The 27,959-nt window shown below is 37.3% G+C and overlaps 1 protein-coding gene across 2 annotated transcripts in view; it reads right to left on the reverse strand.

Annotated features, from left to right (window-relative positions):
- Positions 1-27,959, reverse strand: part of DHX40 (DEAH-box helicase 40) — a 51,913-nt gene that overhangs the window by 7,066 nt on the left and 16,888 nt on the right. For both annotated transcript variants that reach the window (XM_065896669.1, XM_065896671.1), the window contains 7 exons: positions 27,370-27,456; positions 27,041-27,223; positions 22,038-22,118; positions 20,484-20,641; positions 6,135-6,249; positions 5,426-5,534; positions 4,625-4,719 (listed from right to left, as the gene is read on the reverse strand). In XM_065896669.1, the coding sequence (XP_065752741.1) occupies positions 4,625-4,719; positions 5,426-5,534; positions 6,135-6,249; positions 20,484-20,641; positions 22,038-22,118; positions 27,041-27,223; positions 27,370-27,456 (828 nt within the window). The remainder of the gene's footprint in view (positions 1-4,624; positions 4,720-5,425; positions 5,535-6,134; positions 6,250-20,483; positions 20,642-22,037; positions 22,119-27,040; positions 27,224-27,369; positions 27,457-27,959) is intronic.

Here is a 27,959-nt window from a genome sequence, read left to right on the forward strand (position 1 = left end):
ACAATCAGTGTGATACACCATACTAACAAACTGAAAAGTAAAAACCATATGATCACCCCAAAAGATGCAGAAAAAGCTTTTGACAAAATTCAACACCCATTTATGATAAAAACTCTCCAGAAAGTGGGCACAGAGGGAGCCTACCTCAACATAATAAAGGCCATATACGACAAACCCACAGCAAACATCATTCTCAGTGGTGAAAAACTGAAAGCCATTTCCTCTAAGATCAGGAACAAGACAAGGATGTCCACTCTCACCACTATTATTCAACATAGTTTTGGAAGTCCTAGCCATGGCAATCAGAGAAGAAAAAGAAATAAAAGGAATACAAATTGGAAAAGAAGAAGTAAAACTGTCACTGTTTGCAGATGACATGATACTATACATAGAAAATCCTAAGAAAACTACTAGAAAACTAGTAGAGCTAATCAATGAATTTGGTAAAGTTGCAGGATACAAAATTAATGCACAGAAATCTCTTGCATTCCTATACACTAATGGTGAAAAATCTGAAAGAGAAATTAAGGAAACACTACCATTTACCACTGCAACACGAAGAATAAAATACCTAGGAATAAACCTACCTAGGGAGACAAAAGACCTGTATGCAGAAAACTATAAGACACTGATGAAAGAAATTAAATATGATACAAACAAATGGAGAGATATCCCATGTTCTTGGATTGGAAGAATCAATATTGTGAAAATGACTATACTACCCAGAGCAACCTACAGATTCAATGCAATCCCTATCAAATTACCAATGGCATTGTTTTCAGAACTAGAACAAAAAACCTTAAAATTTGTATAGAGACACAAAAGACCCTGAATAGCCAAAGCAGTCTTGAGGGAAAAAAACAGAGCTAGAGGAATCAGACTCCCTGACTTCAGACTATACTACCAAGCTACAGTAATCAAGACAATATGGTACTGGCATGAAAACAGAAACATAGATCAATGGAACAAGATAGAAAGCCCAGAGATAAACCCATGCAGCTATGGTCAACAAAGGAGGCAAGGATATACAATGGAGAAAAGACAGCCTCTTCAATAAGTGGTGCTGGGAAAACTGGACAGCTACATGTAAAAGAATGAAATTAGAACACTCCCTAACACCATACACAAAAATAAACTCAAAGTGGATTAAAGACCTAAATGTAAGACCGAAGACTATAAAACTCTTAGAGGAAAACATAGGAAGAACACTCTTTGACATAAATCACAGCAAGATCTTTTTTGATCCACCTCCTAGAGTAATGGAAATAAAAACAAAAATAAACAAACGGGACCTAATGAAACTTAAAAGCTTTGCAAAGCAAAGGAAACTACAAACAGGACGAAAAGACAACCCTCAGAATGGGAGAAAATATTTGCAAACGAATCAATGGACAAAGGATTCATCTCCAAAATATATAAACAGCTCATGCAGCTCAATATTAAAAAAAACAAATAATCCAATCCAAAAATGGGCAGAAGACCTAAACAGACATTTCTCCAAAGAAGACATACAGATGGCCAAGAAGCACATGAAAAGCTGCTCAACATCACTAATTATTAGAGAAATGCAAATCAAAACTACAATGAGGTATCACCTCACACCAGTCAGAATGGGTATCATGAGAAAATCTACAAACAACAAATGCTGGAGAGGGTGTGAAGAAAAGGGAACCCTCTTGCACTGTTGGTGGGAATGTAAATTGATATAGCCACTACGGAGAACAGTATGGAGGTTCCTTAAAAAACTAAAAATAGAATTACCGTATAACCCAGCAATCCCACTACTGGGCATATACCCAGAGAAAACCATAATTCAAAAAGACACATGCACCCCACTGTTCACTGCAGCACTATTTACAATAGACAGGTCATGGACGCACCCTAAATGCCCATCGACAGACGAATGGATAAAGAAGATGTGGTACATATATACAATGGAGTATTACTCAGCCATAAAAAGGAACGAAACTGGGTCATTTGTAGAGACGTGGATGAATCTAGAGACTGTCATACAGAGTGAAGTAAGTCATAAAAAGAAAACCAAATATCATATATTAATATACATATGTGGAACCTAGAAAAATGGTACAGATGAACTGGTTTACAGGGCAGAAATTGAGACAGAGATGTAGAGAACAAATGTATGGACACCAAGCGGGGGATAGTGGCGGTGGAGTGGGCGGTGGTGGTGGTGGGATGAACTGGGGGACTGGGATTGACATGTATACACTAATATGTATTAAATGGATAACTCATAAGAACCTGCTGTATAAAAAAATAAATAAAATTCAAAAATTCCAAAAAATATATGATAATTAGAACATTTCATCTGCATTTTTTCTAATTCGTGTTAACTTTAAATTCTTATCCTCTTCTATACTTCCCTATATATATGTTATTCCAAAAACTTGTCAAAATTATACCTTAGAGCTCAATCATCACAACTGATTTCCTACAGAACTTCACATATATTCCTATTATAACCCAGATCAGACTGCATTATAATTATTTGTATATATATCTACACAGTACATATTTGGACAGTACAAAAATCTTTCTTCTTGAACCATTTGAAAGTTAGTAGCCAAACTTATGACCCATCATCCCCAAATACCTGAGTGTGCATTTCCTATAATCAAGAATATTCTCCTATATAACCATAATACAACCATCAAAACCAGGGAATTAACACTGACACATTACTAGCATCTAATCCTCAGAACCCAATGAAGTTTACCAAATGTCCTAATAATATCCTTTATAGTAAAAGGATCCAGTTCAGAATCATTTACTGCCTTTACATTTTATGGCCCCTTAGTCTCCTTCATTCTGCAATACTCCCCAGTCTTCCTTTGACCTTCATGATCTTGACACCTTTAAATTATGAGCTAGTTATTTTGTAGTATGTGCCTCAATTTGATTTTGTCTGTTTTAGGATGATTAGATTCAGGTTACAGATCTTTGGCAGGAATATCACAGAAGTGATGCTGTGTTTTCATTATATCCTATCAGGAGGAACATGATTTTGATTTGTTGCTTGATTTAGGTAACATCTGCCAGGCTTCTTCAGTGAGAAGTTACTTTTTCCCTTTGTAATTAACGAGAGTTTTGTGGAGAGGTGCTCAACTATGTAAATAATTCTATTTGTCATTAAACTTTTAATTTACTCATTTATTAATTTATATGATTATAGACCCATGATTTCACATTTTATTCAATGGGTTATATAATCCATTACTATCATTATTTATTTCAATGCTCAAAATATCCCATCTTTGATCACCTGGGACCTATTCAAGCTGGCTCCTTTGTACTCCTGACATGGCCTCAACCTTCACTGATCACTACTTTGCTTGCTGGCAAAATAAGGTATTTCGGGCTCATCATGTACTTTCCCAGCCCTATTTCTTCAAAGAGCCCTGGGTCTTTTATGTGGCAGATGGTTGTTCCAAGTCAAGATCTGGGCACAAAGTATATTCATTGCTATTATAGTGTCATTGCTTCCAGTCCATCTCATAGTTAGGTTACATATTTACATACATACAAATACATATTATACACACATACACACACACACACACACAGTACCATCTATTTTTATTACCATATCTATCTATCCATCCATCTAACTATAGTAAAAACTGTATACCAGACTTTCCTGATGGTGCAGTGGTTAAGAATCTGCCTGCCAATGCAGGGGACACAGGTTTGAGCCCTGGTCCGGGAAGATCTCACATGCTGCAGAGCAACTAAGCCCGTGCGCCACAACTACCGAACCTGTGCTGTAGAGCCCATGAGCCACAACTACTGAGCCTGTGTGCCACAACTACTGAAGCCCACGCACCCACAGCCTGCGCTCCGCAACAAGAGAAGCCACCGCATGAGAAGCCCGCGCATCACGACGAAGAGTAGCTCCCACTCGCCACAACTAGAAAAAGTCCGTGTGCAGCAACGAAGACCCAATGCAGCCATAAATAAATAAATTAATTAATTAATTAAAAAACCCATAATACCTGAAATTCCAATCAACTCCACAGGGCTCATTATTGTTTTCTCCCTTTCAGCATTTCTAACTCCCTTCACCATTTGCCTTAATATATTCAATTATGTGATCAATTCCCCTGTATATAACGAATTCCCATCACCACCACTCTTACCCCTTCCCCTACAAAGATGGCCTCCCTCCCTACACTCAGACTCTGACACTCAATACCAAGTAACTCCCATGTGAGTACCTTCCCCAATCCTGCTCAAGACCTGACATTCCACACCAAACTACCCTTCCTCAGGGATGCCATCTTCAACCTATTTGGCTTTCACACTCCACAAAGAGCCACCCCTCTGCAAGAAAACCAGTGTCACTCAACTTAGGCACTAATACCCCATGCTGGACAGCTGTCCTACAGACTCCCCTCCTGCCCCACATGAGCTTCAATATCTTGCTCTCAGCCACTGCAGCTCCCCTTGCACAAGTGACAATTATGAAAAGGGTCACTGTAGTTGATGTCATCATAATTTGATTTAAACAGAGTTTAAATCAAACTGTCTTTAATATTAAATATTTAATATTATCATCAAATATGGTTGTATTTCTCTATCCATCTCTCAAGCTCTTACTGCTTACCTGCGAGCTACATTTTTGAAATAACCTGCACAAAGACATCTTCGCAGTACTTCATGTTTAGGGCCTTCAAAGGTCTCTCTTGGGAAGTCACTTTGCTATAGAAAGAATACATGTACAGTGGTAAATCTCACAGAACAATTTGAAATAATCTTTTAGTTTGAAAAATCCACATTTCTAAAGACTTCTGTTTCTGGCCAATATGGAGTAAGACGGACCAGATTTACCCTTCTGCTTGAACCAACCAAAAAATGGACAAAGCATATGAAATAATCACCTCCAAAACACTATATATCAAGCAATAAAGGACAGTGACCTCTGAGAAATAAATGAAGTAGGGAAAATAAATGAAGTAAGTCCAACAACTGCCCCAGCTTACAGTCAACCTTGAGAAAGATTCTGGACGAAGGTGCAGGAAAGGAAAAACCCAAGTGGAACATGGAGAACTCCCAGACTTAAAGAGACTGAGCTGAGAATCCAGGAAGACCAGGATGGCTAAAGTTCCCAGGCCAGAGTTCAGGAGAGAAGAGATCTGCATAGAGAACTCCAGAGATATGCAGAAGGGCCTCAAGAGTTCAACTGAGTAATGGTAAGCATATGAATGTGAGGAAATTACCCGAGGCCAGGAAAAGAGCCTCCCAAAAGGATAAGGGATAACAGAGCTGTGTGCTCGCACAGGGTCAGGAACGGTGCCTGTTCCTACAAACCATTCTTCAACACCTTATAATATACATGGTTTGGGGTAGAGTACTCAGAAGGCCTTGCCAAAATGCTACTCAAGGAAAAAAACATTATAGCAATCACCTGTTTAAGCTTCCTGATCAGTTCTCTAAGTTGAGCTTCAACACGAAATGCAGAAAATAAGCACCTCCAATGAATCCAGTGTTTCTGGCACCACGAAGCTGGAGCTCCACTGCAAAACAAAAATATTGGTGTCTCAAAAATATCTTCTATGAGTGAAAGACAGTCTAACGTTCTCATTTCTATTACACAACTAGAAACCCATAGGCAACCGTCAGCTCTTTTATGAGACCTGTCCAATTAATTAAAAAGCACTTTAAGGAATTTGAAAAAACAAATTAATGCAGGTGCCTCTAAGTGAATTAAAACATGATTCGTAAAATGGGTTTCTTTTTATTCATATATGCTTTAACAAGTTGATGCAGGTGCCTCTAAGTGAATTAAAACATGATTTGGAAATGGGTTCCTTTTTATTCATATACGCTTTAACAAATATCCAATCATTTTCTCAACTAAGCTACTTATACAGAGCCAAAATTCTATAAGGTCAGTTTTCAGGAAAGGTTTAGGGGGAGAAGAAAGAAGAGAACTAATGTTATGCAATAAATGACTACTAAGTCATAGTCACCTGACAGAGAAATCCCACTAATGTTCACAAAAATACCTTGAGGTCAGTATCATTCCCACTGAACCTTACTATCTAAAATAATATACTATATTGAAGATATATTTCAAACTAACACTTTCCAGTACGAAGAACTATCTCACATACCTTGATTTGCACTGTTCAAAGATGACAGCTAAAGTCGCAAAGTCATTAAATCCTCCAGCTTTAGCTGCCAATTCTCGATGTCTCTGTTCTGCTTCCTTCTGGTACTCTGGATCAACTAAAACGACAATTGGAAAGGCAGTTTAGTTCTACTTTACATCAAGTGCCTATATTCACTTTGTTTATTCAAGCTCATTAAAATCTGCCTTGCCCTCTGAGGTGGAATAAGGGAGAAGTACATTAACTCTTCTGGGGGGTCTCTACTCCCACAATTCCTTTTCTTCTTTAATCACACTTTGGAGATTTTACCAGAATAGCAACATTATTCCTCCCAAAAAGTATTTAGAATTTAGTATTGGTTTTACCATAAGAGTAACCCATGCTCACAGTAAAAAATACTCACGTAAAAGTTCAATGTTCCCCACTTTGTTACATTACCCATAAACCAATCCTCAAGGCTAACCACTGTTAATTATTTAGTGTGTGTCCTTCAAGATATTTTCTATATATATACAAGCATTGTGTATAATGGTTTATTTTTACATAAGTGGGATATACCTTCTGAAATTTCCTTTATTAGTAACAGCTTAATGTAAGTACATATAGAATTATTCATTCTCAAACATACCTACATTGTATTTCTCAGGGGTATAAGGAACACAACACAATTTAACCAGACCCTATTTATCCAATTCCTAATTATGGACAATTAGGACCATCATATATGCAGAAATGAACTACGACAAACTTTTCTTTTTTAACTTTATATTGAAGTATATCATGCATACAGAAAACTACACAGGTCATAAGTGTACAGGTCAATGAGTGGTCACAAATATAACATACCAATGTACCCAACACCCAGATCAACAAGCAGAATATTACCAGCATCCCAGAGCCCTTTTTTTGCTCTCCTTCCAATAACTACCCATTCCCGTCCACAAGGATAACCCATATCCTGACTTCTAACCCCAAAGAAGTGATTTGCCTGTTTATAAACTTAACCGCCCCCTCTTTTTGTCAAAAGGTCCTAGGGCTTCTTCCCTCATTGTAGGGCATCAAACCCCCACCCTACTCGTTCAGTATGCCCATCACAGCTAGATTTGGCAGAGGCACCATGCTGCCCAATTCCAGGCAGCAGCACTTAGACAGACTACAACATGAATGTGCAAAGCATCAGTTCCTGGTATTAGGAAGAAAGCAATCTGATTAAATGAAACACTCACGAAGATATAAAGTCTTCTATCCCAGGCTTTAAGTGGCTTCCACCTATGTGACCTGGGTAACAACTGAAGGAAGCAGCTAGAGACAAAAGGAGAGCAAATATGGCCATACAAATGGCCCTGCCAAGGTGAAGATATAATGACTATCTCTTGAACCAGTCATGGGTATTGATTTTTAAGCCAAAACATCTAATTTCATGCACCCAAACACCACTGCCCAGAAGGTACTATGCACTAGACTCAAGCATCAACTCTGTCTTGGCTCCAACACTAAGAGACAAGCCTACCTATCAGCCAGGGGCTGCTGCATCCTTGAACTGTGGTATCCCTGCTATACAAATGTAAAGTCCCAGCCTCCTCTGACCTCTGGGCTATGAAGCCTCAGAGAAGCTTCCTATTATGGTTCAGTTCTTCTCTTCTCTGCCTCCAGCTGACCCTAGGAATGTTCAATTTAGCTGTAATACCTACTACAACAATTTACACAAATGGCTTACCATCTCTTAATAAAATGTCATAATAACTACAATAAATTTTAGTGGATTACAATTCTAAACTCAGTTTATATTTTGTAAAGATTAACTCTGCATGGTTAGTATTGGATCTCTGTTGTTTAAAGAGTGGCTACCTGTTCACACTTTAAAAAATGTAGAGAGCACACTGCTTTTCTGGCTGTCCTTCCCACATTGCTACTACCTTCTCTCTGTCTCTCTCTCTCCCCCTGTTATTCTCAAAGTCAAGAGAAAATACAGAACATATTTTTGTTCCTTTTCCCTATCTCTTCTCTCAAAAATAACCTAATTAATTAAAATTAAAACTGGCAGAAGTCCCATAGTAAATTCAGGATTTCTATAGGAAAGTAAAAAACCATATCACACACAGTTCCTACAATCTCAGCAAGTTTATACTCTGACTAAACAGTAGTTTGACTATCCATCTTTAATTACTTTCCCAGCAGACTTGTCATTTTCTTTAGTTTATTATCTTTCCCCAGATTGAAATTCTATTATCAGTTTTAACTCATACAAATAATGCTACTGAGGCAAAAACTAAATAAGAAGCTGAAGTAGCAACACAAGGCTCCATCAGCTGAACTTCTCTCTTTGGGAAGATAAGTTAATACTTTTCTATATAACAACCAATCCGAAAATAAAACTATTACACAGAAAGGGTTTTAATAACAACAATCCTCAGAGCTGAAGCAGGGGAGTAAGGCTGTAAGTGACACATACACATAAAGTATGATTTATTTCTAAAAATGTCACAGTTAAAATAATTAAAAACTTAAAAACCAACACAATGCTATTTTAAATTTGTTCCATTTTAAGGCGATGCTGTTTACTACCTTAAAAACATTTAAGAGCCCTCACTCCATTGTCTGACTTCTAAAGCAATATCTATACTAGCAGACACTGTGTATACAGTTTACTAGAGCAAAATCATCATTTTGATGTTTAAAACCTTTATTCAATGTTAGATCTGAAAATACTAGCCAGTTTTACCAATAAGTATATAATAAACTAAATTAGGTGATCTACAATGACTAAGATGCAAGCCAGAAAGAAATGCTTAACCTATAAAGACTATAAATGCACTTAAAAGCAGTTGGACAATGAATACATATTTTAGGGTGTAGCAAGATCTCAGCAAGTCACATGCTCAAAAACTGAAGCTGCATTTTGTAACAGTTGAAGCCTGCTTCATCAATCCAGGTTTAAAAATTAAGCCTAGGGGTTTCCCTGGTGGCGCAGTGGTTAAGAATCTGCCTGCCAATGCAGGGGACACGGGTTCAAGCCCTGGTCCGGGAAGATCCCACATGCCGCGGAGCAACTAAGCCCGTGCGCCACAACTACTGAGCCTGTGCTCTAGAGCCCGTGTGCCACAACTACTGAAGTCTGCACGCCTAGAGCCTGTGCTCTGCAACAAGAGAAGCCACCGCAATGAGAAGCCTGCACACTGCAACAAAGAGTAGCCCCCACTCGCCGCAACTAGAGAAAACTGTGCACAGGAACAAAGAACCAAAGCAGCCAAAAATAAATTAAAAAAAAAAAATTAAGCCTAGGTCATATATGTACATATAGCAAGAGTGTCTCTTTAAGTATGAATAAGAAACAGGTAGCAATTGTTGCCTCAAGGAATCAGACCTGGATGATGCCAAGGAATGCTCTTGCCAAGGTGCCTAACTTTATTTGGATCAGACTATGGAGCAATTTATGCCCCAGGGCACTGTCAAAAACAGATCAATCAGCTACCAATCCATGGAGAATGACAGCTTGGTGTAATATCAATAGAGGCAGACCAGCAAAAATTGAAGTAGAGCAGCCAAACTATTTTTATTGAAGCATGGTTGACTTACAATATTATAATAGTTGCAGGTGTACAACAGAATGATTCAATATTTTTATAGATTATACTCCATTTAAAGTTATTACAGGGACTTCCCTGGTGGCTCAGTGGTTGGGAATCCACCTGACAGTGCAGGGGACGCAGGTTCGAGCCCTGGTCCTGGAGGATCCCACATGCCATGGAGTAACTGGGCCCGTGTGCCACAGCTGCTGAGCCTGCGCTCTGGAACCTGCAAGCCACAACTACTGAAGCATGTGTGCCTGGAGGCCGTGCTCTGCAACAGGAGAGGCCGCCGCAGTGAGAGGCCCGTGCACCGAATGAAGAGTAGCCCCCACTTGCTGCAGCTGGGGAGGGCCTGCATGCGGCAGCGAAGACCCAACACAGCCAAAAATAAATAAATAAATTTATTTTAAAAAAATAAGTTATTACAAAATAATGGCTATATTTCCCTGTGCTGTAAAATATATCCTTGTTGCTCATTTATTTTATACATAGTAGTTTGCATCTGTTAATTCCACAACACGATCTTATCCATCCCCCCTTCTCTCTTCCCACTGGTAACCACTAGTTTGTTTTCTATATCTGTGAGTCTGTTTCTGTTTTGTTATGTAAATTCATTTACATTTTAGATTCTACATATAAGTGATAACAGAGTATTTGTCTTTCTCTGTCTGACTTATTTCATCCACATTGTTGCAAATGGCAGAATTTCATTCTTTTTTACAGCTAAGATATATCCCATTGTGTGTGTGTGTGTGTGTGTGTGTGTGTGTGTGTATGTATATATATATATATACACCATATCTTCTTTAACCATTCATCTGCTGATGAACACTTAGGTTGCTTCCATATCTTGGCTATTGTAAATAATGCTGCTACAATGCTATAACTGGGATACATGTTACCTTTTCAAATTAGTGTTTTCATTTTCTTCAAATGTATACCCAGAAGTGGAATTGTTGGATGATAAGGTAGTTCTATTTTTAGTTTTTTTGAGGAAACTCCATTCTGTTTTCCATACTGCATGCACCAATTTACATTCCCACCAACAGTATACTAGGGTTCCCTTTCCTCCACATCCTTGCCACATTTATTATTTGTAGACTTTTTGATGATAGTCATTCTGACAGGTGTCAAGGTGATAGATATCTCATTGTGGTTCTGATTTGTATTTCTCTGATAATTAGCAATGTTGAGCATTTTTTCACGTACCTGTTGGGCCATCTGTATATCTTCTTTGGAATAATGTCTATTCAGGTCTTCTGCACCCCCTTTTTTTGCTGCAGGGCTTGTGGGATATTGTAGTTCCCCGACCAGGGACTGAACCCAAGCTCTCGACAGTAAAAGCGTGGAGTCTTAACCATTGGACCATCAAGGAATTCCCCGCCCATTTTTCAATCAGGCTGTTTGTTTTTTTGATATTTAGTTGCAAGCACTATTTATATATTTTGGATATTAACCCCTTCTCAGTCATATCACTTGCAAATATTTTCTCCCATTCAGTAGGTTGTCTTTTCGTTTTGTCAATCATTTCCTTTGCTGCGTAAAAGCTTTTAAGTTGAATTAGGTCCCACTTGTTTATTTTTGCTTTTGTTTCTTTTGCCTTAGAAGACAGATCCAAAAAAATATTGCTATGATTTATGTCAAAGAATGTTCTGCCTATGTTCTATTCTATGAGTTTTATGGCTTCAGGTCTTTAATCCATTTGGGGTTTATTTTTATACATGGAGTGAGAAAACGTTCTAATTTCATTCTTTTATACATTCTTTTTCATACATTCTACATGTATATAGCTGTCTAGTTTTCCCAACACCATTTATTGAAGAGACTGTCTTTTCTCCATTGTATATTCTTGACTCCTTTGTCGTAGATTAATGGACCATAAGTGCATGGGTTTATTTTTGGGCACTCTATTCTTTTTTTTTTTTTTTTTTTTTAATTGGGCACTCTATTCTGTTCTGTTGATCTATATGTCTGTTTCTGAGCCAGTATCATGCTATTTTGATTACTGTAGCTTTGTAGTACAGTCTGAAGTCAAGGAGTATGACACCTCCAGCTTTGTTCTTTTTTCTCAAGATTGCTTTGGCAATTCAGGGTCTTTTGTGGTTCCATACGAATTTTAGGATTATTTGTCCTAGTTCTGTGAAAAATGTCACAGGTATTTTGAAAGGGATTGCATTAAATCCACAGATTGCTTTGAGTAGTGTGGACATTTTAACAATATTAAGTCTTCCAACCCAGGAACATGAGATACCATTCCATTTCTTTGTACCATCTTCAATTTCCTTCATCAATGATTTATAATCTTCACAGTATAGGTCTTTCACTTCTTTGGTTAAGTTTATTCCTAGGTATTTTATTCTTTTTGATGTAATTTAAAATAAATTAGTTTCTTGCTTTCTATTTCTGATAGTTCACTATTAGTGTATAGAAAATCAACAGATTTCTGAATACTAATTTTGTATCCTGCAATTTTACTGAATTCATCTATTAATTCAAATAATTTTTTGATGCAGACTTTACGGTTTTCTATGTACAGTATCATGTCATCTGCAAACAGTGACAGTTTTACTTCTTCCCTTCCAATTTGGATGCCTTTTATTTCTTTTTCTTGTCTGACTGCTGTGGCTCAGACTTCCAATACTATGTTGAACAGATGTGGCTAGAGTGCACATCCTTGTTTTGTTCCTGCTTTAGAGAAAAGGTTTTAGCTTTTCACCACTGAGTATGATGTTACCTATGGGTTTGTAATAAATGAAACCAGTCAAACATTTAACAGAAATATCAGAGAAAACTGCAAAAACCATAGTTTGTCCTGATGCTCTGGAAGACTGTGCAGATGCCCAAGAAGCAAAAGGAGAGGGAACATCTGAGCCTCTGGTCTTTGGCTGAACACAGGACAAACTCATAAACTCCCTGAACTGTGAAAATAGCCTTCAAGCCACACAACATAAATCCAACAGTAAAGGGTGCAAACACCAGTGGCTTAAGGGAGTTAGGAACAACCTCCAACTAATCAGTGGCTGACTGCTGAAATGGAAATGTACAATAAACAAAATGAAAACTTCACTAAGTGGAGCTCGACAGTAGATTTGGACTCACAGGAGAAAGAATCAGCAAAATATAGATCAAGAGAGATCAGGCAATCCAAAGAGTCTCAGAGAAATACAGGACATCATTAAGCACACCAACATATGCATAATGGGAGTGCCAGAAGAAGAGGAGAGAGAAAGGGGCAGAAAAATTTTTGAGAAAATAATGGCTGAGAAATTCCAAAATTTGATGGAAAACATTTATCTACACATTCAAGAAGCTTAATGAACTCCAAGTAGGATAAAAGCAAAGTGATCCACAGACATATAATAGCCAAAATACTGAAGGGAGCAAGAGAAAATTTACTTGTTGTGAACAAAAGAACTTCAATAAAATTAAAAGTCGAATTTCTATAGAAATGATGGAGGCCAAAAGACTGTGGGATGATATAATGCTGAAAGAAAACCACCATTAACTAAGAATCCTATATCCAGCAAAACTATCTTTCAAAATGAAGGCAAAATAAAGGCATTCCTGGAAAACAAAACCTGAAAGAATTCATTGCTAGCATACCTGCGTTACAATTAATAATAAAAGAAGTTATTCAGGCTGAAGGAAGTGACACAAGATGGTAATCTGAATGACACTAAAAAAGAGCACTGGTAGAAGTTAAAATGTAGGTAAATTTTTTTAAAGAGTATGATTATATTATTATTGATTATTTCTTCTATTCTCTTATGTATTTAAAAGAAATTGCATGAAACATTATCTATAAAATTGTATTGTTGGGCCTATAACATAGAAATGTAATATATTTGACAATAGCAACACATGTATTACCTACTTTTTAAAAAGAGGGCCTAGGTCAGTATCTAAGGAAAATAAACTTAATCTTACATCTGACAAGACAATAGACAAGGCCATTGCTTTACAGTTATGTTTTCATTGCATGGAATTTAGAAACACTGATAAATCTATGTGTTACCTGAGGGCTTTCAGGGTAATTCATGCTTCATATCCATTAACATCACTGACATCACGTGCTTCATAAAGGCAAGACTTACTCAAAAATTTCCCATCAAATCAAAGCACAGAATACAAGATATATTCCTACTGGCTATTATCTCAATATTCTAAAGAATCAGACTGACCTATGTCCATAGATATCTAAGGCCAAGTATTAGGCTAGCAAAGGAAAGTCTCCCTTTTCCTGGAATTGCTAAAGGTAGATCCCAAATAAAGGCCTTCAAGATACCAAAAACCACCTCAAGGACTTAAAAAAAAAAAAAAAAAAAAGAACACATAATCAAAACTTAAGACCTGAACAACCTGAAAGGCTAAAAAACTGAGTCAACAGTCCACCCACAGATAGAGGGTTCTAAATAAGTGTTTAAAAACTAACACCTGGACTTTTACTTCTAGCTATGGAAAAGACTTAATTTTTCTCTTCTCTTAACTTCTTTCAAAGACATATGAAGCTTTAACGGAAAAATTACAATACTGTATTGTGGGGTTTATAATGTATGTAAATATAATATATATGACAACAATAGAACAAGGATATGTTAAGAAATGGCAAAAAGCCAGCAAAGTTTTCAATACAATCTCTATCTAAATTCTTAGCAGGCTTATTTTTAAGAAACTAATAGGCTGATTTTAAAATTTATATGGAAATACAAAGAATATAGAATAATCAAAACAATACTGAAAATATAAATATTCTGCTTCTTTTTCTAGCTGATTTCAAAATTTATCATAAGCTATGTAATCAATACAAAGTTGGCACTCACATAAGGATAGACAAATAGATCTATAGAATAAAATAAAGTCCAGAAATAGACTATTACACATATACTTTCTGCAGACTTTTTTTTAATAAGGTTTTATTTTTTTAACTTCTTTTTTTGGCCACGCCACACTGCACAGCATGTGGGATCTTAGTTCCCCGGCCAGGGATAGAACCCGTGCCCCCTGCAGTGGAAATATGGAGTCTTAACCACTGGACCACCAGGGAAGTCCCCCTACTTTTCACAGATTTTTAACAAAGGTGCCAAAGCAACTCAATGCGGGAGAGTAAATCTTTTCAACAAATGTCCTGGAATGAGTGGATATTCACAGGGAAAAAAGTAAGCTAGACCCCTACCTCACACCATATACAAAGCTTAATTTCAGATGGATTACTGTCCTAAACTTAATGGCTAGAAACTGTAAAGCTTCTAGATCGAAGTATCAATAGAGATACAAGAGAGAAGCATATTTTTACTATCTTGGGGCAGGAAAACATTTCTTACCATGCAGAAAGCAATAACCACACACACACAAAAATTGATATCCTAAGACTTCTTCAAAATTCAAAACCTCTCTCATCAAAAGACACTGTGAAAAAAGCAAACAGAAAAGCCACAGGCTGGGAAGAAAATATGCACAACTCATACCTAACAAATAACTTGTACCTAGAATAAAGAACTACCAGATTCAATATATATATTTTTTTTAAATTTAAAACATGGGCAAAAGACTATAATAGATACTTCACAAAGACAGATAAATGATCAATAATCACACAAAAAAGTGCTCAAAATTATTAGTCATCAGGAAAATGCAAATTAAAACCACAAAGAGGTATCACTTCTTTGATATATAACAGAATATATAAAATGAAAGTGATTGGCAACACCAAATGTTGAGGAGGACACGTAGTACAAGCTGCACTCTCAAACACTGCTGATGTGATTTTTAAATGGTAGAGACACTGTGGGAAAAGATTTGGCAATTTCTTAGAGTTAAACTCAGTAATGTAGCTACTTTTCTCCTAGGTATTTATCTCAGAAAAATAAAAATATATATCTACAAAAGACTTGCACAAGAATTTTCAAAATAGCTGTATTTATAAATGGCGTCAAACAAGAAACAATTCAAATGTCCATCAATAGGATAATGGATAAACTAATCGTAGTTTACAACAGGATACTACTCAACAATAAAAAGAACAAAGCACTGATACATACAAGAACATGGATGAATCTCACATACAACATGTTGACCAAAAGAAGCCAAACACAAAAAAGCACGTACTGTATAATTCTATTTATGTGAAGTTTCAGAAGGGGCAAAACTAACCTGAAAAAAGTCAGAAAAGTGGCTTGCTGGGGGGAGGTAGGATGGAATCTGAGAACGGGCACTGAGAGAATTTTCTGGAGTGATAAAACTGTTCTATATCTTGACAGGAGTGTAGGGTACATTGGTAAATTTATTTCACAAAATTCACTGAATTATACACTTAGGATTTATACTCTTCACTACATGTAAATTTTGCCTCAAAAGAAAACAAAACACAACTATAAGCAAATACTGAACTCTACTTATACAGGACTGCCTTTCACAGTGGTATAGCTTAGCAATTCTGAAACTACTTTTGTATACTCTAGGGACAATGGACAATTTGAATATGGACTCTGGACTAGATAACAGCATTGTATCAGTTAACTTTCCTCATTTTGATAAATGTACTATGGTTAAGTAAGAGATTGCCCATGTTCTTGGTAAACGTACATGTAAATGTTTTGTGGTAAGGGAGCACAATGTTTCCAATTTACTCTCAAATGATTCAGAAAAAGAAATAAAGTGCATATTTATAAATACATATATGTAGGGACTTCCCTGGTGGTGCAGTGGTTAAGAGTCTGCCTGCCAGTGAGGGCGACGTGGGTTCAATCCCTGGTCCAGGAAGATCCCACATGCCTCGGAGCAGCTAGGCCCATGAGCCACAACTACTGAGCCTGCACTCTAGAGCCCGCGGGCCACACTACTGAAGCCCGTGCGCTCTAGGGTGCATGTGCCGCAACTACTGAGCCTGCATGCTGCCACTACTGTAGCCCACACGCCAAAGCCCGTGCTCCACAACAAGAGGAGCCACAGCAATGAGAAGCCCGCGCACCTCAAAAAAGAGTAGCCCCCGCTCACCACAACTAGAGAAAGCCCACACACAGCAACGCAGCCAAAAAAATTAAAATACATAAATACGTATATGTATACATGCACAGAGAGAATTATAAAGCAAATGCAGGAGAATGTTAAAAACTGCTGAAACTAGATAAAAGTTAAAAAAAAATTCTTTTACTACTCTTTCAACATTTCTGTAAGTTTGAAATTGTATTACAATAAAATGTTATACCCCACCTCCACACACACAAAAAAATGTAACACCAGACTAGTTTCATCTATTTCAATATTCCAACAAGGAAAAACATTTCCTTTTTTCTGGCATTACAAGACTGTTAGAGTTGGATCACCTTAATCCAGCTCCCTGGTTTTACAAATGAAGTCCAGAAAAACTAGGCCAACAGTCAGATAATTAGGTAGCAGTGAGTCAGGTTAGAATCCTGATCTCTTGACCCCCATTTCAATACTCTGTAATAGTTTTTTTAAATAGTATTTTTAGCTTTGATACTACCTAATGAAAGCCAGCCAACCTTATTTACTGCATATAGTATTATACTAGAAAAAAAAAAACCCCTGCAATTAGGGTACTACTAGAATCAAAATTCTGACACTTAAAAACTACACTGCAATCTATTTGGGATAGGTAGCACACTAATTAAACTACAGAGTATTTTTATAGAGAAACGTATCCTCCATTATAACCATCACAATAATAAACCAATCTGGACCCAACACTCACAGTCATAAAGGGATTTGGCCAGTGAGATAGCATACTATTGTTAGTCTTGGTTGCAGGTAAGATACACTATCTACTCAGAAGCTCTTTGGAAAAAAACAATTGTGAACCACCCCCCCCAACTCTCCCCCCCACGCACTAGAAGAAAGCAAAGCTCACATGTGATGAACCAAGTTGTATCCTGTACTGACACACTAAGAAAGGAAAGCAGCAGAAGGCTAAAGACATGGAAACTTCAGAACAATTCTCTACGTGTACAAGGGCTGACCTACCTTTTTTTTTGATTGTAGAAAAAAAAAAAGGTTAATATATTACTAATGTATTATAACAGGGCAAAGGTTCACCATACTATCTTCCTTTACCAGTGAAAGGAAATTAACTTTCAGCCAGGAACGTTATATACTCCCTATTTCAAAAAACTAAGTTAAAGAATAACAAAATGAAAAAAATTGTTTATCTTCAGTTTCATGTTTCGTAGGGCTAGTTATATGGTAATCAAAAAAATGTTCAGTGAATTACTGGGGATCTAAATAAACAGATATTCCTTGTACATGGATAGGAAGACAATACTGTCAAGATGTCACTTCTTTCCCATTTGATCTATAGATTCAATATAATCTCAATTAGGGGCTTCCCTGGTGGCGCAGTGGTTAAGAATCTGCCTGCCAATGCAGGGGACACGGGTTCGAGCCCTGGTCCAGGAAGACACCACATGCCGCAGAACAACTAAGCCTGTGTGCCACAACTCTGAGCCTGCGCTCTAGAGCCTGTGAGCTACAACTACTGAGCCCTCGTGCCAAAACTACTGAAGCCCGCGTGCCTAGAGCCCGTGCTCCACAACAAGAGAAGCCACCGCAATGAGAAGCCCACGCACCACAACAAGGAGTAGCCCCCGCTCGCCACAACTAGAGAAAGCCCGTGCATAGCAACGAAGACCCAACGCAGCCAAAAATAAATAATAAATAAAATAAATATTTTTAAAATCTTATTAAAAAACATATAATCTCAATTAAAGTCTCAGAAAGTTATTTTGTGGATATCAACAAACTGGTTTTAAAGTTTATATAGAAAGGGAAAAGACCCAGAATAGTCAAAACAATACTGAAGGGAAAGAGAAAAGCTGGATAAATGATTCTATCCAGGTTCAAGAGTTATTATAAAGCTTCAATAATCAAGAAAGTGTGGTATAGACAGAAGAATAGGAAAACAGACCAATGGAACAGAATACAAGGCCCAGAAACAGACCCACACAAATTCAACCAAATTAACTCTGACAAAGGAGCAAAGGAATTACAATGGAGAAAGGAGTCTTGAATAAATGGGGCTGGTACAAAAAGACATCAACTCCTACAAGATGACATTGGAGAAAATCTAGACGAACTTGGGTATGGTGATGACTTTTCAGATATAACACAAAGGCATGACCCATCAAAGAAATAATTGATAAGCTGGACTTCATTAAAATTAAAAACTTTTGCTCTGTGAAAGACAATGAGAAAACAAGTCACAGACTGGGAAAAAATATTTGCAAAAGACATTTCTGATAAAGAACTGTTATCCAAAACATACAGTGAATTCTTAAAACTCAACAATAAGAAAACAAATAACCTGATTAAAAAAGGCTGGAACAGACACCTCACCAAAGGAGATACACAAATGGCAAATGAGCATATGAAAAGACAATTAACATCATATGTTATCAGGGAACTGCAAATTAAAACAACAATGAAATACCACTACACACCTATGAGAATAGCCAAAACCCAAAACACTGCCAACACCAAAAGCTGTTGAGGAGGTGGAGCAACAGGAATCTCAGGCTCACTGCTGGTGGGAATGCAAAATGGTGCAGACACTTCGGAAGATAGTTGGGCAGTTTCTCACAAATCTAAACATATTCTTATCATACAGTTTGGCAATGAGTTGACAATCGATGTTCACACAAAAACATGTACACTAATGTTTAGAGCAGCTTTATCCATAACTGCCAAGACTGGAAAGCAACCAAGATGTTCTTCAATATGTGAATGGATAAACAAATTGCACACAATGGAATTTTATTCAGCAATAAAAAGAAATGAGCTATCAGGCCACAGAAAGACATGGAGCATGGTACATATATACAATGGAATATTACTCAGCCATAAAAGGGAATGAAACTGGGTCATTTGTAGAGATGTGGATGGACCTAGAGAGTGTCATACAGAGTGAAGTAAGTCAGAAAGAGAAAAGCAAATATCATATAACAACACATATATGTGGAATCTAGAAAAATGGTATAGATGATCTTATTTGCAAAGCAGAAATAGAGACAGACGTAGAGAACAAATGTATGGATACCAAAGGGGAAAGGGGTGGGGTGGGAGGAACTGTGAGACTGGGATTGACACATATACATTTTCAATACTATGTATAAAATAGACAACTGATGGGAACATACTATATAGCACAGGGAACTCTACCTAATGCACTGTGGTAACCTAAATGGGAGGGAAGTCTAAAATGGAGGGGATATCTGTATGTGTATGGCTGATTCATTTTGTTGTGCAGTGGATGCTAACACAACGTTGTAAAGCAACCATACTCCAAAAAAAAAAAAAAGACATAGAGGAACCGTAAAAGCACATTGCTAAGTTAAGGAAGTCAATCTGAAAAGGCTACATATTGTATGATTCCAATTATATGGCATTCTGGAAAAGGCACAACTATGAAGACAGTAAAAAGATCAGTGGTTGCTAAGGGTTTGGGGGAAGGGATGTAGGAATGACTAAGTGGAACATGGGAAATGTTTAGGGCAGTGAAACTATTCTGCACAATATTCTGATGGTGAGTATGTGTCATTACAGATTTGTCAAAACCCACAGAATTCACAATACAAACAGTGATCCCTTAGTTAATAATAATGTATCAATATTGGCTCATTAATTGTAATGAAGGTACCACACGAATGAAAGATGTTAATAATAGGGAAAACTCTGTGTTTGTACTTTCCCTCAATTTTTCTAGAAAGCTAAAACCGCTCTAAAAAATAAAATCGATTAATTAGAAAAGAAAACTCATCAATAAACTTCTTACCAGGTCTAATGAAGACATTTTCCACAGACAGCATTGCTGCTATTGGAAGTAATAGGTCTTCACAGTCCAGAGAAGCAGCCTTTATTACTGCACATGTCAGATGTGGAGGGAGAGGAAATTCTACCATAGACAAACCCAATCTGGTCACATGGCCACTCCTTAATGGAAAGAAAAAGTTTTTAAGTCTTTCTACCTTGGGAGAGTACAAAGGAAATGTTTATCATTCAGAATAAGTCAGATATAATTTAGATTACCTTAAATTACCTCCAGAAATTCAATTCAAGATAAGAAATATGATACACTGTGTTCATTGATAAGAGAAATATAAAGATGATAAATTCCTTGCTCTCAAGGGCCTATATATCCAAAAAACTAAACAATGAGGCAGAATAAAGTAGTATAATAAAAGACACACAATGCTACAGAAGCACGGAAAATGTCCTTAAAGAAATGAGACAATGATAATTACCACATCTTTTCCTATCACACAATCATGAGAACAAGGACTCTGGGTCTCATCATTTTGATGTACCCAGCATAATGCCTGGCACTGAAGTGGTACTCAGAAATTACTTGTTAGGGAAAAACATAGTGTTGTAGGTCAATTATACTTCAAAAGCAAACAAACATACAAACTTATAGAAAAAGAGATCAGATTTGTAGTTACCAGAAGTGGGTGAGAAGGGAGGGGGAATTGGATGAAAGCAGTCAAAAAGTACAAAAAAAAAAAAAAAAAAGAAAGAAAGAAATTACTTGTTAAATAATACCAACACTAAACAAAACAGTTTTATGGTACAATTTCAGAACTGTGGTGAAGAAAGATTGAGGACAACTTTTAATTTCAGGGAAAACAATCCATTCAATTCAAACAAATCACTTACTAATGATAAAGGAAAGTATTAAGAATCCTATTTTAGGGCTTCCCTTGTGGCACAGTGGTTGGGAATCCGCCTGCCAGTGCAGGGGACACAGGTTCGAGCCCTGGTCTGGGAGGATCCCATGTGCCGCGGAACAGCTGAGCCTGTGTGCCACAACTACTGAGCCTTCACTCTAGAGCCCACGAGCCACAACTACTGAGCCCGCGTGCCACAACTAATGAAGCCCACGTGCCTAGAGCCCGTGCTCTGCAACAGGAGAAGCCACCGCAATGAGGGGCATATGCACCACAATAGCCCCACCTCGCCACAACTAGAGAAAGCCTGTGCGCAGCAACAAAGACCCAATGCAGCCAAACATAAATAAATAAAAAATAAATAATTTTAAAAAAAGAACCCAGGGCTTCCCTGGTAGCACAGCGGTTGAGAGTCCGCCTGCCGATGCAGGGGATACGGGTTCGTGTCCTGGTCCAGGAAGATCCCACATGCCGCGGAGCGGCTAGGTCCGTGAGCCATGGCCACTGAGCCTGCGTGTCAGAGCCTGTGCTCTGCAACGGGAGAGGCCACAACAGTGAGAGGCCCGCGTACCACAAAAAAAAAAAAAAAAAGAACCCTACTTTAAAAAGAGATTAATATCTACTGTGGTTGGTTTTGTTTTCATTTTTTGTTTGTTTTTTACCTGTCAATAGCATCACACTGGTAGAGTTGTTTAAGAGCTTCCAAAATAAGTCTCTCATTAGGTGGATCCAAATAGGGAAACCTGTGTGTTTAAATAAGACATAAAATGAGATTCCATTCCTTGAACATGGCAAGATTTTATACAGATTTGAAAATTCCTTTAAAAGGTTTTACTTCTGTTTTTCAAGTCTTTCTTTTCTCTGTCTTTTTTTTTTTTCCAAAGCATTCTATGATTGTGATCAGCATTCAGCAAAGGAGGAAATTTTTTTTCTGAATCACACTCTTCTATTTAATTCAAGAAGCCCTTCTTGGGCTTCCTTGGTGGCGCAGTGGTTGAGAGTCTGCCTGCCGATGCAGGGGATGCGGGTTCGTGCCCCGGTCCGGGAAGATTCCCACATGCCGCGGAGCGGCTGGGCCCGTGAGCCATGGCCGCTGAGCCTGCATGTCCGGAGCCAGTGCTCCACAACGGGAGAGGCCACAACAGTGAGAGGCCCGCGTACCGCAGAAAAAAACAAAGCCCTTCTTTTTGATTCCCCCTTAGCTGGAACACTCTCACCATTCCTCTCTGCTTATCTTAACCCTTCCCCATTCTTCATAGCCAATATCAAGTCTACTCTGTTCTGTAATCTGTAATTTTTATTACAATTTTATAAAACAGTGAAGGAAAATTAACTGAAAGTGGCTAAAAATTACAAATTATTTAATAGTACCTAAAAATGGTTTTTAATGAAATGATAAATATCTTAAATTAATTTAACCAATTTACTTTATTGTATGTATGGATGTGTATGTACTTATTTTCTCCTGAACTACCTACAAACAGGTTGCAAATGTAATGCCAATTTACCCCCAAAATATTTCAGAGTGCATCCCCTGAAAATAAGGACATTCTCTTACATACCATAATATCATTTATAAACATAAGACAATTAACAATATTCACAAAGTACAGTAAGACTATTCAGATGCCTCTAGAACATGGATCTATTTCACACTTGAAAATAAATATTTCTTTAAATATGGAAAAAAATAATATTCACAAAGGACAGCAGAGTTGCATATAACCAAGTGTGAATATATATCCCCCCACCCCAGGAACAATAATCACTTGATATTATTCTGCACTGGATTTTTTTTTTCCACCGTTAGTTTTGAGATTCTAAATCATCTACTCCAATTTCCCACCTTGAAAAAGGTCCAACAGAGGACAAAAGGTCTAATACCTTACACAAAAGTCCATTCGAGGATTGACAACTCTATTTATATACAAAAATCTGGTAGACTGTTCTACCGTCAGCTTTCCTACAACTTGTACCAACAAGTCCTGGTATCTGCTAGAGCAAGAGTTGGCAAGCACTTTCTAAAGAAGGCCAGATAGTAAATATTTTAGGTTTTACAGGCCATATGGTCGCTGTCACAATTACTCAACTCTGCTGCTGAAGCAAAAGCAGCCATACATTAATGAATGGGCGTGGCTGTGTTCCAATAAAATTTTATTTACAAAAATAGTCAGTGAGCCTAGACCATATTTTACGACCCCTATCCTAGAGCAATACCAGACTAGTCAGCTTCCTCTTCTAGATAAGAGCCATTTTAGATTTGTAAAAACTACAATTATTTCTCTCCCTTGATTATACCAATTAACAATTCTGTCAAACTCTCTTTGTATTATTTGGTTTCTAAGAGACCCACCAACCATATTTAGCATTTTTTAGAAACAATCTAGTTCGTCAAACTCCTGATAAAACTCGATGACATGCAAAATTGAACTCCAAATGTACAGTGACCAACACAGAACAGGAATGCTATAATTCCCAATCACCTGGACACTGTGGTTTATTAATATAACCAAAGTTTATGCCAGTGGAATTTTTTAAATTGTTCTTTAAACATAATAATAATTGCAAGCTCATATTAAGTTTGTGGTGATCTGATAATTTCAGATCTTTTCCGCTCTGAATTTCTTTAATGTGCAACCAAAACGTAAGATTTAAGATGTACCCCTTCAGACTTTTACCTTGTTGATTTTTGCCCAAGGTTCTGGCCTATTGAGACCATTCTAAATCTTGGTTTTAATCATCTACCCATTAGAAATGAAGATATTTTCCAAAAATCTGGTAATCATGACTTCAATATCTTTATTTAATATTTTCATTAAAACTGCTTATCAGGAAAGAGTGAAATTCAGCATACTACCAGTAAAACCTTCATCAAGGCTTGGTGAGCAATTAATCAGTACTTTCTGGATTCGGCTATTCGGCAAATATACCCTAATTCAGCAGTACTGTCACATCTTATTCACAAATACGTCAATGTAATCTTGTTAAATATTGTGTTGAAAACAAGAGACATTAGGTTATCAATCAATAAATCCTTGTGGTGCATCCATTAAGTGGATGGTCCTGCCTTCAAACTGAAAAGAAAATGGTTTATGATAACATATTCCTTGTGAACCATTTTGATTCACACTGATGATTACAAATCAACATTGTATTCTCTTAGGGACTTCCCTGGTGGTCCAGTGGTAGAGAATCCGCCTTCCAATGCAAGGGACACGGTTCGATCCCTGCTCGGGGAACTAAGATCCCACATGCCGCGGGGCAACTAAGCCTGTGCACCACAACTACTGAGCTCACGCACCTCAACTAGAGCCCGCGTGCTGCAAACTACAGAGCTCACACTAGAGCCCGCTCCACGACTAGAGAGAAGCCCACACACTGAAAGGAAAGATCCCACTTGCTGCAACAAAGACCCAACACAGCCAAATAAATAAATAAATATTTTAAAAAATATATTATATTCTCTTAAACCATTTTTCAATAATCTATGCTAGAATTTGCTAAGAATCATGTCAAGCTTACTGGGCAGTCGTTTCTATAACCTGCCCTTTTCTTAAATGGAAAATTGATTTTTGAGTTTCTCACAATTTTCTGGTAACCTGTTCTGCATAATTTCTCAGAGACGCCCCACGATATCTCTGACATTATATCTGCAAGTTCTTCTGGTACCATGGAAATAATGTCTAAAGCCACAATACAAACTCATTTATGGTCATTAGGTTTTCTCTCATTATTTCCTAATCGATATTGGTCATTAATTCCTTCTTATCTAGACTTGTTCTTATCTTTTCAGTTTTAAAATCATTCCTAACGGAGGAGAAAGGGGGAGGCAAAATAATAACTGAAAAGTTCCATTTTCTTTCTGTCATCTATGAATACTATACCACCTATTCCAAATTCTGGTTGTACCTGCCCATATTCTGCACACATCTTAAAAAGAGCAGGGAGACACAACATGATAAATATAATTATCACTGCTGTATGTTATATACGAAAGCTGTTACGAGAGTAAATCCTACGAATTCTCATCATGAGGTAAAAAATTTTTTCCTATTTCTTTAATATTTTATCTGTATGAGATGATGTTCACTACACTTATTGTGGTAATCATTTCATGATGTATGTAAGTCATTATGCTGTACTCCTTAAACTTATACAGTGCTGTATATCAATTGTATCTCAATAAAACTGGGAGAAAAAAAGGGGGGGTGGGGGAGAGAAGTTTTTTTTTTTCTGGTCTCTAGCATTTTAAGAAGTTTCATTACATTCTAAGTCTTAAAACTTAAGATGAAAAAATAACTCATGCAGGGCTTCCCTGGTGGCGCAGTGGTTGAGAATCCGCCTGCCGATGCAGGGGACATGGGTTCGTGCCCCGGTCCGGGAAGATCCCACATGCCATGGAGCGGCTAGGCCCGTGAGCCATGGCCGCTAAGCCTGCGCGTCTGGAGCCTGTGCTCCGCAACGGGAGAGGCCACAACAGTGAGAGGCCCGCGTACCACAAAAAAAAACAAACAAAAAACCTCAGTGCAGATGATATTGAGTAATTATTGTTCCTATTTTTCTAATATATATTTATTCTTGATTATATGCTGCTGTTAGCCTTTATAAATAATATTTTTAAATATGGGTTCATCTGTTTGGCCATTTAGATTTCTTTAAATGGCTTTTCTTTCTCATTAGTATCATTTATGATATCAGTTAGAATTTTACATATTTGCTTTCCTCTTTCTAGGATTTATATTCTCATCTAGAAAATCTCTAGTCTCGGGACTTCCCTGGTGGTCCAGTAGGTAAGATGCCACACTCCCAATGCAGGGGCCCGGGTTCAATCCCTGGCTGGGGAACTAGTTCCTGCATGCATGCCGCAACTAAGAGTCCACATGCTGCAACTAAGAATCCCACATGCTGCAACTAAAAAAATATCCTGCGTGCCGCAACTAAACATGCCGCAACAAAGACCCGGCGCAGCCAAAATAAATAAATTTTAAAAAAAGAAGAAAACCTCTAGTCTTATGATAATAACTACAAAAAAAATCTTAGATGTCTTTCTAAGAGTATACAATACATATTTGGATGCATCTAGTAATCACTTCCTTTCTTATTATGCATTTAAAGAATGCATGGTCACCTTCTTTCAACGTTCCTCACACTTTAACATTTCCAATTAAGACCAAAATTAAAACCAAGATAATACTTTCTTTCATTATTTCTTCTACCATAAATTTCATAATATGAAATTTCAAGCCCCTACAATATTCTGTCCTATACTAATTATATTCTTTAACATTTAACTAATTTAACAGTTGTTCTATATTATTCTGTCTCTCATCGTACTTGGTACCATGCTGGCCATACAAAAGATACTACCAAAAAACAACTCAACAACACTTTCTGAGTGGCATTAGGGTCACTGTACACCTTTCATTACAGATAAACAGTGGTCATTAAATTATCCAAATAAACATCAGCATGAAAACTCCATTAGGCCAAGGTTAGAATACGAGCAAGGGATCAAATCCCAGTAAAGCAATGCAAAGAAGCCCTGTATTTGGGTTTAGCTGAACCTTGAAATGTAGGGACATACGAGTCAAATACTTCAAAAAAATTTCTGAGGAATAACCTTACTCCCTAACAAATTTTTCTTTTTTTCAAGTTGTCTACATACCTTATTACGTCGTGTATGGCAAGGCACTTTAAGGTCAGAACTACAGATGTCAAACTAGTTCTCTTAATCTCAGGGATCACATGGTCAGGCATACACTGGTTCCAAAAATCTTTACTATAGATGCGAAAGCATTTTCCTGAGGAAGTCCTGCCAGCTCGGCCACTTCGCTGTAAGGCCTCACTCCTTTAGAAGAAAAAACAAACAAAAAAAAAACAAAGTCTCCAAAATGTTCTGTGATTTTTCTAAGTAATTCACTTCCTTCCCCAAACCAATCAGAAATTATCTAATCAACTGTTCTTTGAACAAAAAGGCTTAACACAGAGACTTACTTTGAAATCGGAACCACCTCTAGGATGTCCAATCCTAGTCTGGGATTGTGATTTAACTGCTTCACAAAGCCACCGTCTACCACATATCTAAGTATAATGAAAAAAAGGTAAGTTTCTATAAAATAAGGAGAGACTTGTTAATTTTTAACCACTTTGGGTACTCCTTTTCTACCAAACGAACAACTACGTAACAACTTTTAAGTTAAGTGTAAAACTTGAAAGTCAAGAAATTGGAAACCCCATACACTGCTACTGGAAACGTAAAATGGTTCAGCCAATGTGGAAAATGGTTTGGAGGGTCCTCAAAACATTAAACATAGAATTACCATATGACCCAGAAGTTCCATTCCTAGGCTGAAATTTTCAAAAGAACTGAAAACAAGTACTCAACAAATACTTGTAGCCATATGTTCATAGTAGCACTGTAGGAGGACTATAAGAGCCAAAAGGTAGAAACAGCCTAAATGTCCATTAACCATTAAGGGACGAAAGGATGAACAAATTATGGTATACACATACAACAGAATATTATTCAGCCACAGAAAGGAATGAAGTACTGATACATGCTACAACATGGATGAACCTCAAAA

Source organism: Phocoena phocoena, chromosome 19 (genome assembly GCF_963924675.1).
Source record: "Phocoena phocoena chromosome 19, mPhoPho1.1, whole genome shotgun sequence".
Lineage (NCBI taxonomy): Eukaryota > Metazoa > Chordata > Mammalia > Artiodactyla > Phocoenidae > Phocoena > Phocoena phocoena.